The sequence below is a fragment of the Schistocerca serialis genome, chromosome 9 (assembly GCF_023864345.2).
Source record: "Schistocerca serialis cubense isolate TAMUIC-IGC-003099 chromosome 9, iqSchSeri2.2, whole genome shotgun sequence".
Lineage (NCBI taxonomy): Eukaryota > Metazoa > Arthropoda > Insecta > Orthoptera > Acrididae > Schistocerca > Schistocerca serialis.
This window is the reverse complement of record NC_064646.1, coordinates 93,811,007-93,828,168: the sequence shown is the minus strand read 5'-3', so window position 1 is coordinate 93,828,168 and position 17,162 is coordinate 93,811,007. Positions and strand designations below refer to the sequence as shown.

Below are 17,162 nucleotides of genomic sequence, written 5' to 3'. Positions count from 1 at the left end.
TCTGCTAACTCGGAAGTTGAACACACACGAGTTTCGGAACCCGAGTGTAAACGTGCTCTGAAACTAATCCTCGTATGTATTATGACAAATAATTCGTTGTGTGAAAATGACACTAATTTAGGTGATCTTTCGCGTAGCGTAATTCATAAATCGGATGACAAGTTTCACTTGAAGTAAGTATTCATGTTGGCAATACTTCACGTGAAACGAAAATGCAAACAGCCGGTCAACCAGATGACCTCATTGCCCTATTATTAGAAAATTTTGAGGCGACATAATCACCTAGTTAGAGAATCAATCGAAATGATTACAAAACCAATTCAAAGAATTACGAAACCAGTACAAAGAATTGCGACACAGTCTACTTATTTGAAAAAAAAAAAAAAAAAAACAGTCCAGTAGCAAAGTGTAACTGATTGCTGATTTCAACATATTGTCATTACAGTAAGATATACTAGCGAATGATGAATGCTTGTCAAGACCTTCCGGAAGATCTACGGACGTTATATGAAGATCAAAAACAATTAAAAATGCCCTTGTGCAGTTATAAAAAAAGTCGATACTTTCATTGAAGAATAAAGCGTGAAGGCTCAAAAACAATTCAGTGAACAGTGCAAACACATTGTGAATGATTTTCCTCAATCGTTTTTGCAAAAGTATGGGAGATAAATTCAGAACTATAGCGAGTCGTAGAAGAAGCGGTCACAGCCGCTATGTCCGAATTAGACAATGGTGGAAAATCTATAAAATCCTAATCTCAACAAATAAAAGCTAGTTTAAACGAAGTTCTGCTAGAATGGCGTGAGCAAGTAGTTGCTCAAATCACGACCGCATAACAGGAATTGTCTACAGTCAGCTGCGTGGTTCCATGTACACTACCAACAGTCTATAAAGTATGCGATTATTATACCGGTCCTACTGCAACAAATAGTACAACGTACAATAAAGACACAAAGTATAATAACCAGTCGGTAGTTCATGTACCATATGTGGTAATAACTGCGTCATCACTCTCATCTGTTTTGCTTGAGGATAATCTGCTCAATCATAGACAAGTCAAAGTCTTTATACCACAGAAAAACATTCCGCGTAGAATCGTGTTTATGCTAGCTTCCAGAGGAGTGTTACCGCTGTCTTGGACTGAGCATCAAAACATCCGTTTAACCACAGACTATATAGTTGGCCGTGGAGCTCCTTGGGCCACAGACAATGCTAAACTCCAGGATATTCTTCGCAGGTACTCTGAGAAATATTTAAACAAAACTTGTTAATGGGACGAACCGATTTCTCACAAAGGTGTTTTAAGAATTCTGAAGCCAAAGTTCTCCTTCGATATTCGTGAGAAACTTGTACACGTACCAGAAGAGGATTTAGAACATTTTTATGTCTGTTCTAGATTCTACTGGTCTTATTGACGAGGATATGAAGCTCTATAACTGAAACCATATCGGCCAGACTTGCACGCTGCATTGAGGTCAGCCAAGCGCGCAGGATATAACACGGGCAATCTTAAAGAGCACTGTGGTGCTCCTATGATGTCACATTCTACGTCATCCAAGTGTGATGTATGCTGCACAGTGGCACAGGTACGGTATTCGGATAATAGTTACAGTGGAAGGTTTAAAAATTGCTTGCGAGACGCCGGGTACCAGGGGAACAGGCAGACAAAATTCCAGAAAGAACGATAGCAGTTTTTGGAATTCAATTATGAAGCCCAGAGACAAGGAAGTGAAGACAATACTTATCAGCAAAATAGCTGTATACCACAGGGTGCCCGCATCTCGTGGTCGTGCGGTAGCGTTCTCGCTTCCCACGCCCGGGTTCCCGGGTTCGATTCCCGGCGGGGTCAGGGATTTTCTCTGCCTCGTGATGGCTGGATGTTGTGTGATGTCCTTAGTTACGTTTAAGTAGTTCTAAGTTCTAGGGGACTGATAACCATAGATGTTAAGTCCCATAATGCTCAGAGCCATTTGAACCATTTTTTGAACCACAGGGTGCGCCTGATAGCAGTTGGCAAAATCAAAGTCATTTGCTAAAGACTGAGGAAGTCACCAATGAAGCACCACCAGCTATCTCCACAGAAGCTTAATCAAACTAATTTCGACCTCATTAAGCCCTCTGATGACAGATGTATCATGATGTACGGGCTCTCAAGGCAATCATGTCAATCTCTTAAGGTATGACGACGGTACCGATATTAGAGGTAAGTTTACTTTGGATCAGCTTCTGCACAGTAAGAAATCATGGGGTTTAATGCTAGCCTCGGTATCTGCTATAGTGGAAAAAAATTCCTACAAAAATATAGACACTTGTCCTCTATTGGGGTTTTACCACATAACTTGTTTAAAAAACAAGCTGGTACAAAATTGTGAGAACTCTAGGTGATAGGTTGCAATCTATCAAATCGCAGACAAAAGTAAATGTCGTCGTTGGAAATGGAGAGGTCTTATCCTGTTCCTGATTGCAAAACGTCTTGTTGTTGACTGCTTGCTGGGTATGGAGTTTTTCTGTAAAATTAGACTTTTATTTGGGTAAGTTCTACAGTTCTACTTACGAATCGAGGGCAATGTTATCAAAGCACATTTAATACAATCAGCAATGATGCATGATATGTACTACCACGGGATTAAAGTAAAAGTTTTAAAGGCCAAGAGTGTTCTACAAGATTGTTTCTCAACTCACCATGGTAAAAATGACAATAAAATAGCTTATTTACAAGATAAGACAATAGAATCTTCTTATCTGGATACACAACTGTAATTAGATTTAAGAAACATACTTTTGAAATACTTACATGTTGTTGAGGCGAAACATGGCGTAAGAAATAGATGTGGACATGATTCCATAGGACAAATTGTGCTATAAATCTTACCTCATTCCGTGAATGAAACGAGACGCTCCTGTTCGAGAAATATGGTCAACTGTTCAGTGAAAAATAATTGAATCATAACATTCACAATACTGCAGTCCATTATTAGCGGTAAATAAACATAATAGCCAAGTACGTCTCATTCTGGATGTGCCTGGTATCAATGAAATAATTATAACAGTCTACAAATAACCAGAAAATCTAGAAGAGCAATTAGTGGAATTTCATGTAGTACATGACTTGACAAGGCTAGATCTCTCCTGCTCCTGTTGGCAGGTCTTATTGTTAGATGAATCTAGGAAATACACAGCTTTTGTCTATGCTGGTAGAAGTTATCAGTTTTGTGTTTTGCCATTTGGACTTAGCGTAATTTCTGGTTTATTAACTATGGCACTAGATACTGTTCTCAGACCAGATCTCCTAGACAAAGTAACACTATATGTTGATTATCTCTTGATTTTAGCTGTTATACAGGAACATTTCGTAAATTTTCACAGGCTGGAGTCTCATTTAACTTGCAGAAGTCAAAGTATGGTCGTGAGAAAATAAAATTTTTGGGGCATGTGGTATCTCCTTCAGGAATAAGTCCTGATCCTGATAAGTACAGTGATAAATTTTTCAGCTCCGTACACAAAACGGCATTTGGAAGCTTTTCTTGACCATTGTTCGTTTTTTCATCGTTTTTTCCTGAACAACCGCTTAACAGTCTACCACTATTAAGACTATTAAAAAAGAATGTCCGATGAAAATGGTCAGTAAAATATCAAATAGATTTCAACGCTGTAAAGAATGCTTTAGCTAATTCTGAAATCCTATGTCATGTTGGCATGAACGTAGAATTTTGCGTTGCCACTGACGCATCGTTTTTGTGAATTGGTGCATGTCCATTTCAAACGTCTGAAAAGGACAGAAGTTAATTCAATTAGTTTTGCTAGGAGAACCCTTTCAGAGTGCTACTCAGTTACAAGCTCTGGCCATAATATGGGCATTTAAGAAGTTCAGTTATAACACGTTAGGTATTTTGTGATCACCACATTCTGAGCTTTTTGTAGACCTGTTGGCTACTACATTCTAAGATTACGAGGTGGACAGCTTTCATACAGGAATACAGTTTCGACAAAATTTGTATAAAATGTAAGACTAATGTTGTGGCTGACGCTTTGTCGTGTCTACCGCAATGACTGACTGATCTTTCGGATTTAACAGGACAGATAACTAACTACAGAATTTTACTAATGAAAGACACACAGCACAGACAATACTGTTTTGGTATGTGTAAAGAGCTGGCTACACTGCAAGATGCAGAGACAAGGCGGCATAAAATAGAAACTCTCCTTACACAAAACCCACCTTGTAAATAGGCTGTTTATGTTTTCTTATTGGCAATGTTACGTAGCGCTCTGTATGAAAATCACTGGCAGTGCTGTGTGCAGTCTGTGGCTAGTTTGCATTGTTGTCTGAAACATGTTCCTCAGTGCTTTTCGGCAGTGAATTTGCACCGGCAACATTCACATTTTGACAAGCGGAAAATGTGTCTTGACTCATTTGAGAAAACGGTGAGAACCCAAAACATGAGTCTACAGTATTTGCAATATTGTGTTCTGTCATTCCCGATTCCTGAGGCGAGCTGTTGCCGATCGATCGATCAATAATGCTTCCCTGTTCACTACCTGTTTCACTGTCTACACCATTATTTGACGCCCGCTCCATTTCCCTATGCACAGTTACCAAATTACTACTTTGAACATAAGTAAATTCATTACTCGGCGGCTACGCTCGTCGTCACTATTATTTCTCAGTTTACTTTGGAGTCTAGTGTTACGTTTTTCACACGCCATTATTGTCACAATATTTCACACGATAACACAGAAAAGCACAATTTGAAGAGCAAAATAAGATAACACATTAACATAGAAATGGAAATAATGTCTACTTAAATACTTGGTGGAAATCTACATGCATGTCACAACTGTTTTACTGTACAACAATGAAAGACTGCAACTACAAAGGAGATACTCTCTACAATTACGCGCTAGCAATAAACAAAATCTACGCTAATTACACAAACTACAAGGAAAAAATCAGAAGATTCCAGTGAGGTATCCTCGGCTAAGGGTCGACATATGAAACGTCCCCTTTTTGAAGAATTATACAAGACTGTGCTTTAACTGACACACAATATTTTTTAGCGCAACGCAGTCTGACTTTCAATAATCCCTACAAAAGAATGGCCCTGTCTAATATTAACCTATACGTTTCACAAATCACTTACCTCACACAAATCTTCGTTACTCGAACTACTGCAACACAGCGAGCGCCACTACTGCCAGCTAAATAAAAGATTCAAACTAAGGAAGGCCCTAACTACTGATAGGCATAGTTAGCAAATGAAAGATTTTAATAGAGAACAAACACTGTATTTACCTTAATAGTCATATTATATATAGCAGTTCATGACAGTCTTACAAATTTCAAAACTCCGCCATCTCTCTCCCCACATCCACCACTGCTGGCGGCTCACCTCCAACTGCGCAACGCTACGCGCTGTTAACATCCAGCTGCCGCTGCCCAACACTACAATGGCAGACAACAATGAAAACTAGCCACAGACTGCACACAGCACAGCCAGTGATTTTCATACAGAGCGCTACGTAACATTGCCAATAAGAAAACATAAACAGCCTACTTACAACCTTAATAAATTTTACAGCATCACAAAATTAAAAACGACGTTTTATTCCACAGATGTAGTGTTTCTGATGACAACTGGTGTGTATGCATTCCAGTTACTTGGAGAGAAACTTCAGTTTGGCATACTCATTATGTTTGGAGTCATTACGGTGACACCAAACACTATTGCGGTGCAATATGTACTTTATGGACTTTAGAAAGTAAGTTACTCATGTCGTTTCGCCTCAGACCACTGAAAAGGCGTGGCAACTGGAAGAGTTGAAGAACGCGGGACAGTACAGTTCTTGTGGGCAAAATGCCTAAATTGCACACAGATTCAGCCTGACATTTTGGCCCTATTTGGCTGAAATTCAGGCCCTGTATCTATAAAAGGCAAAGTAGCCTCTAGCCGTTGTGAAATGTTGCCAAGGCCGCGCATACATCTGTGTTTCTGATAGGGAATTCCACATTATTCATCAGGGGATTTCCATCCTTCCTGCAAGCGAAAGAATAGGTGGTGGGAAGAGATTTTCCAACCATGAGGTCGCCCACACAGCGGTTCTCGAATGGCTCTGTTGACCAAGGAACGGATTTCTATGTCGAGGACCTGAACGATTGGCAGAACTTTCTGTCCATTATTTACAGAGGCTTGATAGCAATGACAAAAAATAGTGTAATGTGTCTGTGACACTTTCAAGTGTGGTGCAGCATTCAATAAAACATAGCCCGCCAGCTGTAATAATTTATATCTTACTATTTGAAGCGCCCCCGTAGATATGTGAACACAAAGCAGTTGCTACTCATTGACTAACCACGTTTGGTCTCTGCTGAAGTAAAACGTTAATATCGTACATAACTTCTCCAAAGAAGAAGAAGCCAGGAATTACCACCACACAATAGAAATGTTATACGAACCAGCGTCGAAAAAGAAGAACGCGCCAATACGTTTGTGTTTCAAAGTATTAATTTGTAGTTGAGGCCCACTAAATTGCTCGCATGTGTAAAATCCACTTTCTACTTATCTCCTTACACTGTCGAAGCTAGTTCGTGAAATGTGACGTGCTCTGTGATGTATAAGAAAAACCTCCTTGACGTTAGATTCCACTGGGAACCACGTGCTCAGCGACGGCAATATTAGTACTGTAAAGAAAATGTCAGCCTCCATCGTAAGAGGTCTGAAATCATTTGATACAGCAAATCGATTTCAGCCACTCTGTGACCATCTTCGGTGATATTATAAGACATGAAAGTAGACATGAGGACCGTATTATGTAACGTAGGCTTACGTCACCTCGAATATATTACAATTATAACATACAGCATACACAAAAAATTAAGTCTTGAAGTTTCACGCAATAAAAACACATATTGCAACTTCAACAGGGCGTCAATACAGAAGAACATAGCAGCTAATAAACAAATTTTGAACTGAGCTAGCAGTTTACAATAGCGTGCAGCAAAGCTCCGTACAACTGAGAGCGTAATTTCTAGTATTGCTATATTTTTGTATTATTTATATTATTGATTTCTCGGGTTACAGTGACTGCGTTTTTAATTGGTTCTTTTCTGTAAAATCTTGGTACCCTTTTTAATGAAATATATCCAGTGTAATGGGTTGTTTGCAAAAATTTGGCACTGTGACATAATACGGTCTTCATATCTGATTTTATGGCCAATAGTTTTGTAGCATTCAAGATGGTCACACAGTGACAAAAATCGATTTGCTGTAATGAATTCTTTCAGATCTCCTACGACCGAGGCTGTGACGTTTTTTGGTTTATTGTGGGTGGGTTAAACAGGATATGGTTGACAAGTAGTAAGTGGGGTAGCACTACGGATGTTCACATCATGTTCCACTAGTAGACGCTGCAAGAGACTCCTGTCCATCACTGAAAGATTTATTGTTAAAATTCCGGGAGTATATGTTCCCAGAGGAGGCTGGCCACAAATTACTTCCGCCCCACATGCATGTGGCGAAATTATCACGACACGAAAATAACAGAAATTGAAGCTTATCTGTTGAGTTAGTCGTACGCGAGTAGCACAGGAAAATGAAGGTGGAAGGGGGGGGGGGGGAGGAGGGTGAGAAGGGGGTTGGGTTAGAATGATAGTGCTATACGAACTGCCCTTCTGCGACAGCCCTAAGGTGGCTTCCGGAGTACGAATGTAGATGTGGACTGAACTTTCTCCCCATGAAAGATTGTGATAAGTTGTGAAGCAGTCGGAGGCAACATTCAGCGCAGGAGACAGTATGAAAGGTGTGTTGATGTATGCATTATCTACACACTACTTTAGCAATGTCTACTGTACCTTTCTCAGCATCCACCAGAGACCCCAGCGCCAATAAAAGGAGGACTAATACGGAGGCTGTGGTGTTCATGGCTGCTATACTGCTAGTGTTGAAGACGCCTGGACCTAACAGCTGCCGAGCCACGACCGACTATCTGACAGCTGTGTCGACCCAGCGATAATTCTGTGTTTACTGATGACCTCTGACTTCCGAAGCGAAGGGCACGTGCACATTGGACGCTGTACAGTGCATTGCGTCTCAGAGGTTATTTCGTGCCAATATCATTTAGCATACTGACCAGGAGGAAAATAGCTATGCCTCCGTAAACCAATCTCTGTTTTAATCGCTTATTTTATTCGTTCAGTTTGTCTTGTAATATATACTACTTTATTTCGTAAGTCTTCAAACTGGTTTGATGTGTCCCACCTCGCCCTGCTCTCCTGTGTCTGCCTCTTTATCTCAAGAGTAGTACTTAGACACGGCGTCCTCGGTTGTTTGTCCTAAGCATTCCAGTCTCTGTCTTCTCTTACAGTTTTTCCCCTCTAAAGCTCCCCATTATTGTAGATCTTCATCTAGTCAGTGATTTGGAAATATACCTTCACTCTGTGCAGAACTTTGTCATTTCTTCTCTAATTTTCGAGGTCCTTTTTTAACACCACACATCACACGCTTCACACCTCTTCTTTCCCTGATAATGTTGTGCTCCAGACTTACATCCTCAGGAATGTCTTGTTCACTTTCTTGCGAGGCAGAATTTCTGTACTTCGTCTACTGTGTGGTCCCCTAATTTCGATGTTAAAATTATTGCAAATTTTATTTCTGCTACTCTTCATCACTTAAAGTAGTAAAGGAGTTTTGCTATTTGTGGAGCAAAATAACTGATCATGGTCGAAGTAGAGAGGATGTAAAATGTAGACAGGTAATGGCAAAGAAAGCGTTTCTGAAGAAGAGAAATTTGTTAACATCGAGTATAGATTTAAGTGTCAGGAAGTCGTTTCTGAAAGTATTTATATGAAGTGTAGCCATGTGAAACATGGGCGATAAATAGTTTAGACAAGAAGAGAATAGAAGCTTTCGAAATGTGGTGCTACAGAAGAATGCTGAAGATAAGATGGGTAGATCACATAACTAATGAGGAGGTATTGAAGAGAATTGGGGAGGAGTTGGTGGCACAACTTGACTAGAAGAAGGGATCGGTTGGTAGGACATGTCCTGAGGCATCAAGGGATCACCATTTTAGTATTGGAGAGCAGCGTGGAGGGTAAAAGTCGTAGAGGGAGACCAAGAGGTGAATACACTAAGCATATTCAGAAGGATGTAGGTTGTAGTAGGTACTGGGAGATGAAGAAGCTTGCACAGGATAGAGTAGCATGGAGAGCTGCATCAAACCAGTCTCAGGACTGAAGACCACAACAAACAACAAAAACAACTCTTCATCATTAATGTCTACCGTATTTGCTCATTAGACAGTTTATTTCATTCTACAGGACTCGCAAATCGTTGTCACATTCACAGAGAACAACAATGCCATCAGCGAATCTTGATATCCCATTATTCTACAATTTTAATCCCATTCCTGGAGCTGTCTTTTATTTAGTCCAGGAGTTCCTTGACGTGTAGTTTGATCATCCATACCTTACAACACTTTTAATCCGAGCAATTCCGTGTAAGGGTTTCATCGTTTTTTATTCCTCTTGGTTATTGTAGATATTGTACGTTACTCGCATTTCCCTATAGTTTATATTACGCTGTCGAACAATTTTTCTAGATCTCAAAAAATTCTAGGAGAGTGTCTATTTTTCTGTAGTTTTGCCTCCATTATCTGAAAATGGCATCCCTTGGATTTTTTCTCCAAAACCAAACCAATCAGCATTAAAAAGATCTGGAATTTTCTTTTCCAATCATATGTATATTCTTTTTGTCAGCAGCTTGATTGCTTCAATGGAAGGTGTGACAATGGCTCCCGTGCTGACAGTCAGGGGTGATGTGACGTCTCCTTTGAACGCCGCAAGCCGCCGATCACTTTGTATATACATTATTCAGCAAAATGTTGTTAACTTCAAAGATGATAAACCAGAATGAAAATGCAGCAGTCGGTCAGTCATTTATTGTCTATAAGAACGTAATATTCGCTGTTGTAAGAATAATTGTTTCTTGTTATCTACTATCTTGTTATGTGATATTGTCGTAGACTCCGTAGTTTTTTGCTGTAAGTCGGTTCTAAAGTACTGAAACATGTGACAAAATATTGAAGGACGTGTTAGAAAGTCCATCAGATACAGTGAAGCTGACATTATCAGAGTAAAGGAAATATTTCTAGTTCACAAAAGCTAGAATATTGGTCTTGTCACACTTACCGGAGAAATGTCTCAAGCGTGTGGACAACTGCTGAAAAATTTATTAACTGCGGAAACGGATCCATTGATGAATCTCCCATTTCCCTCAGTCAAAACATCATCTTGTACTTTTCAATCTCTGTCACTCTTTGTGATCGTTGAGGTTCATTTCTTGCACTTCTTTCTTACAATAGCTTAAAGAGGATAACTGATTGAATATCAATTGCCATGAGATAGTTACCTGTCAGTTCAGATGTACTATTTGTTATTGCAGTAGTCAAGTTTGTTATAACAAATTTAGTTCTGAGTGTTTATCCCTTGATTAGTTTGTAATTCTATTTCTTTGTGTTTGTGTTCATTAATTTGTAAAAGTTAAAGATCCTGTTTAAAGTGAGAACAGACCATTACACTTCTACAACATTTACATAAAACTGGACCCTTACTAAAAACATCGCAGTATTACCTTTGACTTTTATCGTGGGCTCTGTTTATCATGAAATGAATTTTACTTGTCCAGGATCATACTGGAGTACCCACTTTTCATCAAACTCAGAGCTCGGTCATCATGATATTCACCAAATGGATCAAGTTTAAGACCTAACAACTATTATTATTCACGCCGGTTTTGACACTGCCGTCCACGACTATTATGCTAATAAACAGGTAGGGCAGAAACAGTCTGACAAGTTAGTAGGCGTGTTGCAGGAGAGGTTGGGACGAGAAATAATTATTAAGAAAAATTTCGATACGTTGCACCGTTTCTGAGTTAACTACCAAAGCTTAGATTTAAATTATATGTAAACAAATTCGTCTTTTACAGAAATGCCTTCCTTCTTATACGAGTAGTTAATCTTCATTTATATCTTCGCTACCTTGACCAACATTGGATATTTTTCTGACAGTTTGCAAAACTCATTTACTGTTTTTATTATCTCATTTTCTAATCTAATTCCCTCAAAATTGCCTGATTTAATTCAACTACATTCCATTACTGTGGTGTCACCGCCAGACACCACACTTGCTAGGTGGTAGCTTAAATCGGCCGCGGTCCATTTAGTACATGTCGGACCCGCGTGTCGCCACTGTGTAATCGCAGACCTAGCGCCACCACCAAGGCAGGTCTCGTGATACGAGAGAGCACTCGCCCCCAGTTGTACGAGAACCTAGCTACAGACCAGATGTACGAAGCCTTTCTCTCTCATTAGCCGAGAGACAGAATAGCCATCAGCTAAGTTAATGGCTACGAACTAGCAAGGCGCCATTAGCCATACAGTGATTGTACTTAAAGTCTCCTGTGTATCGTCAAGATCGATGTACCACAAGGAATGAGTAAAGTTAAGTATTAAACCTGCTCCGTACTTTTCTTCCTAACATTAATTGCGTATCCTGTTCCAGTACTTCACGCCCGTCTGCGTTAGTCTAGCTTGCCTTTTCAGCCATCTCAACTTCACGGTGTCGGCCCAGCTACCGACACAACATTGGCGACGAGGGAAAAGAGTTCTTTCTGATTGCTTACATTTAATTGTGTCATGGCTTCGCCACATTCTCCAGATGTACTGTCCGAATTTTATCGCTTGCAGAATCAGAAGACGCAGGCGTTACTGGATGCCCTTGGACAGCTCGTCCAGGGTCAACGTACCATTCAAACCGATGCGGCCGCCGCCGCTTCTTCGCTACCGCTGCCACTAAACGCTGTTGCACCTCCCTTTCGACCATACGTGGCAGCCAATGAGACCTGGCACGAGTGGTCTCGCCAGTTCAACTTTCATCTAGCAGCCTACAGAATTCAAGGTAAAGAGCGGCAGCCGTTTTTGCTTTCTTGTGTCGGTGTGTCCACATACCGTGTGATAGTGAAATTGTTTCCCCGACGCGACGTAGCAACTCTGTCCTACGAGGAAATTTTGTCTGCATTAGATTCCTATTTCAAAGAAACAGTTAATGTGGTTGCAAAACGGTATACGTTCTTTCGTACAAAACGTACGGCCGGTCAAACTAATAGGGAGTGGGTAGCAACATTGCAAAGACTTACTAGGGACTGTGCCTTTGAATGTGACTGTGGTCTTTCTTATTCAGATACAATGGTGCGTGATGCAATTGCACAGAACGTTTCTGATGTTCGCATACGGGAGCAAATTTTGCAACTAGTTAATCCCTCCCTTCAACAAGTGATAGACATATTGGATAGACAGGACACACTTGACTGTGCTCAGGAATCTTTTGAAACTTCGCCAGCCGTGTGTAACATTAACCGGCCCGCTGGACGCGCTGCGCGGCCCGGTAACCAGGCCTCGCGCACGTCCGCACAGCTGCCGCCGCGCGCTAAGCCACGTGTGCCGCGCCAGCCCACACATGTAGTGCAATCGTGCCCGCGGTGTGCTACTCGACATTCGCGTGAACATTGCCCGTCACGCCAAGCTATTTGCTTTTTCTGCAATAAGAAAGGACATGTTCAAAGTGTTTGCCAGAAAAAGCTCAGATCAGACAATCACAATCATTCCAGGCCCTTTGCTTCGCGCCGGAATCGAACCAAGGACACTCAGGCTCGTGGACCTTCGCCTATGGACATTCATGTCGTTAATTCCACTTCGTCCAGTGACACTTTCTCTAACAGTAACTGTGTTCGTCCCACAAAAACTGTGCGTCGACGTCGCCGGAAATCACGTCAATTAGCAAGTGATTCTGTACCAGTGTCTGTTCCAATTGCACAAAACAGTCGCTTTTGTCGTCAGCAGGACAATAAACTTTTTGTGGACTTAGACTTTGAAGGCAAAGTGATACCATTCCAGCTCGATACCGGAGCTGCAGTTTCATTGCTCAATCATGACACGTACAAACAACTGGGCAAACCTCCGTTGCGTTCCGCAAATGTTAAGCTAACTACATATTCCGGACAGAAAATTCCTGTGTTAGGACAGTGCAGCCTTCTTGCAACGTACAAGGGACAAACAAAACTTGTGTCATTTTACGTTCTACGTTCTTCTTCTGCAGTGAACTTGTTTGGTCTAGATTTGTTTCAGTTGTTTAACATGTCTATTGTAAATCAGCTGCTATCAGTGAATCAAACTGTGCCTTCAGACAGTGTTTCTAGTGTATGTGAAGAATTTGCAGACATTTTTGCACCGGGCTTAGGTTGCGCTAAAAACTATGAAGCACATTTGGAACTGGAAGGAAACGCGCAACCGAAATTTTTCAGAGCGCGCAATGTTCCCCACGCATTGCGTCAGGAGGTCGCAAGAACATTGAACAATGTAGAATCACAAGGTGTGAGTGAATGTGCGCAATGCCTCTTTCATTTCAGCTCCGCTTCATCGCTTACGCCCTACAGGTGTTCCGTTTCTCTGGACGACGGAATGTGAACGCGCCTTTCGCCAGTTGAAATCGGCGTTGCTTTCTAATACTTGCCTTACGCCATTCGATCCCCAGAAACCACTTTTGTTGATGGTAGATGCATCGGATTTCGGGATCGGTGCTGTGCTTGCGCACAAAGTTGGCTCCCATGATCGCCCTATTGCCTTTGCGTCCAAATTGCTCTCGTCTGCGCAAAGAAATTATTCACAGATAGAGAAAGAAGCTTTGGCTCTCGTGTTTGGTGTTACTAAGTTCCATGATTTCTTGTATGGTCGTCACTTTACCATCATCACAGACCACAAACCTTTGACATCGCTTTTTCATCCGACCAAGCCTGTACCTCCACGTACAGCGCAGAAATTCATTCGCTGGTCTATTTTCCTCTCGCAGTACCGCTACGATATCTTGTATCGGTCCACTGCTAAGCACGGAAACGCCGATGCGTTGTCCCGTTTGCCTGTTGCTGAGGATAAAGCATTCGATTCTTCCGAACTTGCTTGCATGTTCATTGATTCGGAAACCGATGAAGTGGTCGCATCGTTTCCGATTGATTTTCGTCGTGTCGCTACAGCCACAGCTGCTGACCCTGTCCTTGCTACTGTTTTACGTTTTGTTGCTACGCAATGGCCTTTGTCAAAGTCTCGGATCGAGGATCCGTTGGTTCGCCGATTTTTTGCTCATAAGGAGAGACTTTTTGTTCGACGTGGTGTTTTGTTGTTGCGTTCTGATAATGATCAGTCCAGAGTCGTGGTCCCACGTTCGTTACAGTCCTCTGTTTTACGGCTTCTTCACCAAGGACATTGGGGTATAGTGCGAACGAAACAACTTGCTCGTCAGCACTGTACTTGGTTCGGAATCGATGCTGCGATTACGAATATGGGTTCTTCGTGCCCGGCGTGTGCCGAACAACAGTCCGCACCGCCGCGGAAAGTCTTTGCGTGGCCAAAAGCCACTTCCCCGTGACAACGCTTGCACATTGATTTTGCTGGTCCATTCTGGAATGCTCGATGGTTGGTTCTGGTCGACGCCTTCAGTAATTTTCCTTTTGTTGTCCGGATGTCTTCCACGACGTCCTCCGCCACCATCCAAGCGTTGTCTGCTATCTTTTGCATTGAAGGTCTTCCGCAGACTATTGTTTCCGACAATGGCCCACAATTCATGTCCGCAGAATTTCAGTCATTCTGCCAGGCCAATGGTATTCAACATCTGACATCCGCGCCGTTTTCGCCTCAGTCCAGCGGTGCCGCTGAACGATTGGTCCGGACTTTCAAGTCACAGATGTTGAAATTGAAAGAGTCGCATTCTCGGGAGGACGCATTGTTGCTCTTTTTGTCTTCGTATCGCTCTCAGCCGCGAGATGGTCGCTCGCCGGCTGAGTTGCTCCACGGTCGACCTCATCGCACCTTGATGTCTTTGCTGCATCCGCCGCATCAGGTTCCTGTGCAGCGGCAGACTCCTGCTTTTGCTCCAGGCGACGTTGTATTTTATCGCAACTATCGAGGTTCACGGCGTTGGCTCGCAGGGCGCATTCTTCGCTGCCTCGGCCGCGCGATGTATTTGGTTTTGGGGGCCTCTGGTGAGGTGCGTCGGCATCTCAATCAGCTGCGCCTCTGTCGTCGCTCGGGTTCTGCCGCTCCCCGTCTGCTTTCAGCGACGGTGCCGTCCGGTCAGCGCCCTGGGGACCCATCTACTGGCTCGCCTCATCCCCAGGTGTTACCGACGATGCCTTCCATTTTGCCCCATGGCGACGCGCCGCCGCCGCCGCTGCAGCAGCAGCCGCCGCCGCCGCCGCTTGTTCTCCCGCCGGCGCCGCCGCATTCGACGCTTCGTTGCAGCCGCCAAGCGCCTCCCAGGGTCACGCGCCGCCGATCGCTTCCCGTGACCAGCTGTCCTCCGCCATGGAACTCCCGCCCGCTCCGGACCACATGACGTCATCGCGCGTCGGCTACCCCGACGCAATGGAGGTTGATCCTTCGGTCCCTCCTGTCTCTTTACGGGCGCATACACCGCATGTTGACGTGCACCCTGGACTAGTTTTTCAGGCGTTTCCTAGCTCCCCTCGGACCGAATGGCCGGGTGCGGGTGGCACAGCCTCGCCTGTTGTTAGGCTCCCCACCTCATCGCATACGTCAACATGTGGTCCTCCCCACGGCGGGCGGAAGCATTATCACACGACCGTTCGCCGATTTGCGGGGGAGGAATGTGGTGTCACCGCCAGACACCACACTTGCTAGGTGGTAGCTTAAATCGGCCGCGGTCCATTTAGTACATGTCGGACCCGCGTGTCGCCACTGTGTAATCGCAGACCTAGCGCCACCACCAAGGCAGGTCTCGTGATACGAGAGAGCACTCGCCCCCAGTTGTACGAGAACCTAGCTACAGACCAGATGTACGAAGCCTTTCTCTCTCATTAGCCGAGAGACAGAATAGCCATCAGCTAAGTTAATGGCTACGAACTAGCAAGGCGCCATTAGCCATACAGTGATTGTACTTAAAGTCTCCTGTGTATCGTCAAGATCGATGTACCACAAGGAATGAGTAAAGTTAAGTATTAAACCTGCTCCGTACTTTTCTTCCTAACATTAATTGCGTATCCTGTTCCAGTACTTCACGCCCGTCTGCGTTAGTCTAGCTTGCCTTTTCAGCCATCTCAACTTCACGGTGTCGGCCCAGCTACCGACACAACAATTACCTTTGTTTCATTTTTGTAATTGTTCATTTTATTACCTCTTTTCAAGACAATGTCAATTCGATTCAACTTCTCTTCCAAGTCCTTTACTGTAAAACACCTTTTGGAGACACTATTCATTCTGTTCTAAAGCTTTTCGTAGTCCTGTGCTGGTTCTAATACAATTATAAAGTCATTGCGGCTTTGTTGCCTTCGTTGGTTGCTCACTCTACAAACTGAATAGTATCAGCAGTAGGCTACAAACGCGTCCCACTCCCTTCTGAGCTAATAGCGCCCTTTCATGTCCTAGTCTTACAACTGGGTTCATCCCTGCTATCTCTGAAATTTCAAAGAGTGTATTATCAAAAGCTTTCTCTAAATCCAGTCTGTCTTGTAAGCTAAGCTCGCAGGGACAGTACTGTCTCGCGTTTTCTTACATTCAGTCAGAACCCAAACTAATCTTTCTCGAACTCTACCCAGCCAGTATTTCCATTCTTTCGTAAATAATGTCTTTTTTTTCTTTTCTTTTCTTTTTTTTTTTGCAAGCACGACTTATTAAACTGATAGTTCTGAAATAATCGCACCTGTCAGCACCTACTTTTTCTGCTATTGGAATTATTACATGCGCCTTGAAGTCTGCGAGCTATTTCGCCAGTCTCACACAGCTTGCACAACAGATGGAAAAGTTTCATTATGGCTGACTCTTCTAGGCATTTCAGTGTTTCTGAGGGAACTTCGCCTGTTCAAGGAGCCTTGCTTCGACTTAAGTCTTTCAGTCCTCCGTCAAATTCTCCTCGCTGTATTATATCTCCTATCTCATCTTCACCTACGTCCTATTTCCTTCCTGTAACATTCCCTTCAAATTCTTTTCTCTTTTGTAGCCTTTGTGTACACTCCTTCCACCTTTCAGCTTCTCCTTCTTTGCTTAGCATTGGTTTTCTGTCTGAGCTCTTAACATTCATACAGCTGCTACTCTTTTCT

The 17,162-nt window shown here is 42.9% G+C and overlaps 2 protein-coding genes across 2 annotated transcripts in view; one reads left to right on the top strand and one right to left on the bottom strand.

Moving 5' to 3' along the window:
- The window catches only part of LOC126419083 (U-reduvitoxin-Pr21-like), a 63,755-nt gene extending 55,748 nt beyond the window's left edge, over positions 1–8,007 (bottom strand). The window contains exon 1 of the mRNA XM_050086172.1: positions 7,850–8,007. Coding sequence (XP_049942129.1) covers positions 7,850–7,919 — 70 coding nt within the window. The 5' untranslated portion in view covers positions 7,920–8,007. The remainder of the gene's footprint in view (positions 1–7,849) is intronic.
- A 3,156-nt stretch (positions 8,008–11,163) lies between these two features.
- LOC126419392 (uncharacterized) overlaps positions 11,164–17,162 on the top strand; it is a 249,566-nt gene continuing 243,567 nt past the window's right edge. Inside the window, exon 1 of the mRNA XM_050086580.1 lies at positions 11,164–11,956. Within this exon, the coding sequence (XP_049942537.1) occupies positions 11,695–11,956 (262 nt within the window). The 5' untranslated portion in view covers positions 11,164–11,694. The remainder of the gene's footprint in view (positions 11,957–17,162) is intronic.